The 3,547-nt window shown below is 38.4% G+C and overlaps 1 protein-coding gene across 1 annotated transcript; it reads left to right on the top strand.

Annotated features, from left to right (window-relative positions):
• Positions 1–6: 6 nt before the first annotated feature.
• On the top strand, positions 7–2,733 carry LOC117800922 (replication factor C subunit 3-like). The gene is made up of 2 exons (XM_034653477.1): positions 7–100; positions 2,563–2,733. The coding sequence occupies exons 1-2, from the start codon at positions 14–16 to the stop codon at positions 2,716–2,718; spliced, it is 243 nt and encodes an 80-aa protein (XP_034509368.1). The 5' UTR covers positions 7–13; the 3' UTR covers positions 2,719–2,733.
• Positions 2,734–3,547: the final 814 nt, after the last annotated feature.

The following is a 3,547-nucleotide window of genomic DNA, read 5'->3' as shown; positions in this document are numbered from 1 at the left end:
AATTCGAGCTGGCATGAGCCTCTGGGTGGACAAATACCGGCCCTGCTCCTTGGGACGGCTGGACTATCACAAGGAGCAGGCGGCCCAGCTGCGCAACCTGGTGAGTCGACGGGACAGGGCGGGGAGAGGGGGAGAGGTGTGGGCCCCCAGCTCCGGAGTTTCGCGGCCCTAGGGACTGGTGTATCGCCAGCCCTCTTCGGAAGGTGGTGAGTGCTGTGGTGAAAAATAAACAGGGAAGGGGGAAAGAGTGTGCGGGGGCGGGGGTAGTGTTAGTAAACATGTGAGGCCTCCCTGAGAACTGTCCTCTGAGCTCAGACCCTAAGTGAGAAAGCCTTCAATAGAGAAATATGAGGGAAGAGTGGAACAGGTAAAGAGAACAGCAAGTGCAAGTTTCTTGAGGCAGGAGTGTGCCTGGCCTGTTCTGGGAACCTCAGGAACGCCCCTGTAGCTGGATAATAGTAGGCCTGGGGAAGAGTGGTAGAAAATGGGGCGGGGGTGTGCAGAGGGACGGGGAGGTGCAGATTCAGTAAATCCTTGCAGGGTGAGATAGGGAGCCATTGGAAGGCTTTGAGTAGTAGAGAAGTGACATCATCTGACTTTATTTTTTAACAGGTTTACTTAAAATTTCTTGGTGTCATTGCTCTTACTTACAAAAAGGAAGGTATTTACTAATTTTGGAGGTCATTTCTAATTCTAAAATAGGTTGTATTAGGTCGTCCCTGATTTTAATTTCTTATGGAAGATTTATTTTTTTCTTCAATCTGATGTGTATTTTCGTGTTGTAGTTGTTAAAAGTGTAATGGCAATGTTTTCTGAAAAGCAAACTGAATCTTTCAGGAAATGTAGAGGGAAGAAGGGTCTTGAGAAAAATCTAGGGTCTGTGGAAGCTATTTATCCAGTCCTTTTAAGAATTTAATAGCACCATATGCTAATGAAAGTGTTTTGCTCAGCTCTCAGTTTCTTCAATACCCACCTTCTTTCAGAGTTACAGGTACTATCTGCTAAGTTTTTTTTTTTTTAATGAGAAATAATAATAAAAAAACTCCATCGTTATATGAAAATCATTAGAAGAATTGATAATGTGAGATTGAGGGCTTTTTTCTTTTTTAATGGTATTCCAGCTATACTAATCTAAAATAAATCTATTACAGCAGTATACTTCATGTTTAGACAAATTGTCTTTTCTCAAAATACCTTTCACTTTGATTTTCTTAGCCATAGGATACATTTTATATTCTATGGCCATCTTTTTGTTGTACAAAATTTGGAGTAAATATTTTGGACAAAATTTAATATACTGGTCTTTTGTGTAATAGATTTGCTTTTTAAGAAATATTCACCCATTTTACTCTTGAATCTGCTGTTTAATGAAACTGAAATCTTTAAAGCATACTCTTTCTTTTGGCTAGATTGAGTTTATAGAGCAGAGGCAACAAGTATTTGTGAAGCACCTGCTATTTTCCATGCACTGTTTGGGGTGAATATTTCCTTTCCTTGAAACTTTTTTTTTCAGTGCCAGAGATAGATCATTTTACAAAGTATTAAAATTTATTGCAATCATCACTTCTGTTAAGGTACTTATTTCATTTTTTTCTGTAATGCTTATGTAAAAGCTTTCGCTCCACAAGATTTTATACTGTTGAAGTTATAGTTTGTGTTTTCATCATTTTTATACCCTTCATAGCACTCGTTTCCAAACCTGACTGATATCAAAGTCACCTGGGAACCTTTTTAAATGCACACAGTCTTGTAGTCTTTTGCAGTACTGTCAGTGCCCTACTCCATTCTATTGCTCTTAACTTGCAAGTGCACACAGACTGACTTCCAGCTTCCTGGATCTGCGCTTCCCGAAGACTTTCTTTTGCTGACATCCCTAAGCAGATTTGAAATACCTGAGAATTAATTCCCTCCCTTCATCAAGGGACTGATGAGAGATAGCATATCATACTCCAGCTTCCCCACCTCTAGGATGGGTTAACACTGTGGTGTTTTTTTCACACTGACTTCAAGAGTATCTCCAGCAGAATTAACCCCAGATGCCCAGAGTGGTATTTAAGCAGATGATACACTCATTGGCTGCCTTTCTGACCTTGCTTTGCTTCCCTATTCCCCTACAAAATTTTCCTTTACCTCAAATAAACCAAATACACTCAATTCTTATCAGAGGGACTATAGAAAGCCCAAACTAAGACAGGCATCGGTCTCAGAGTTATTGAATCATAATCTCATGGATGGAGTCCAGTAATTAATCCAGTCTTTTATTTTAAAAAGTTCTCTAAGAGATTTTAACAGACTTGGTTTGGAAGTGTTTGCTTTCTAGAACATGGTGTTGTATCCTGCATGTACTATGCTGGTATATAATTATATAAAATTAATGCCAGAGGAATAATCAACATTTCAGTTAATTTTAAAAAGTCTTTGTATATATACACTTATACATATATATATTTTTAAATATCTCCACCTCAGAGGTGGAGACACAAACTATTTGATACCTGAAAAGTAGTTTAATTCTACCTAGAGTAGCTGTTTGACCAGGGAAAATGCCTCTTTTTTTTCCAGGTGCAGTGTGGTGATTTTCCTCATCTCTTAGTGTATGGACCATCAGGTGCTGGAAAAAAGACAAGAATTATGTGTATTCTGCGTGAACTTTATGGCGTTGGAGTAGAAAAATTAAGAATTGAACATCAGACCATCACAGTAAGCATTTTACTTTGAGGCCTCCGAATATTTATAGCAAGGATTTTCAGTCCTCATCATACATATTCTTGTGGCCCCAGCCATTGTTGCCCAATGTGTGTTTAAGAATTTCAAAGATAACCCAGGTACACAGGATTGAGAGCTACTGATGTAAAGACCTAACTCTTAAAGCCAGATCAAAGTCAGTTATGTTAGAGAGAAAAAGTAACAGGAAATTTTGGGTAAAATGTAGGTGGTGGAATTCTTTTTAGATTACCTAGTGAATCAGTACCTCAGCTGGAACTGGAACTCAGGTCTCCAGAATTCATTGTTCTGAGAACAATAGTGGGTTTGGAAAGGGAATGATTTTGAGAAAAATTTTAAATATGGAATCAGGCAACTTGGTAGAGATTGGGCAGCTGACTGATAAGAAAAGGAGACATGAAGCTCTGGGATGTTCAGAGAATTCCTGCGATCCTGCCCTTGGCTGAGCTTTCCAGTCTTATACCATGCAGTGCATTTTCATATTCTCCTTGTAGACTGTGTTTAAGATTGTGCTGAAATACCTCCTTTCGTTGTGCCCCCCAATCCCTTTGGAATTAATTTTTCCTTCTACCATCCCTATAGTTTATAGTTTTTTGAGTACTTTGTTTGATAAGAGTAGTTTGGTAGAGTACTTACTTGATTATAGTTTTTCATGCTTTTTTTTTTTTTTTTTTTTGACAAGATTGGGTTTGAAGTTATGTAGGGAACATGTCCTATTCCTTTTTATATCCTTCATAGGCTCTGGTGTAGCATCTTATACGTACTAGGCACTGAAAAAATGTATGCTGAATGACTAAATGTTAAGTAGTACTATTAATAGAAT

The sequence above is a fragment of the Ailuropoda melanoleuca genome, unplaced genomic scaffold, assembly GCF_002007445.2.
Source record: "Ailuropoda melanoleuca isolate Jingjing unplaced genomic scaffold, ASM200744v2 unplaced-scaffold9116, whole genome shotgun sequence".
Taxonomy (NCBI): Eukaryota; Metazoa; Chordata; class Mammalia; order Carnivora; family Ursidae; genus Ailuropoda; species Ailuropoda melanoleuca.
Note: the sequence above shows the minus strand (reverse complement) of the source record. Positions and strands in the feature narration are given on the sequence as shown.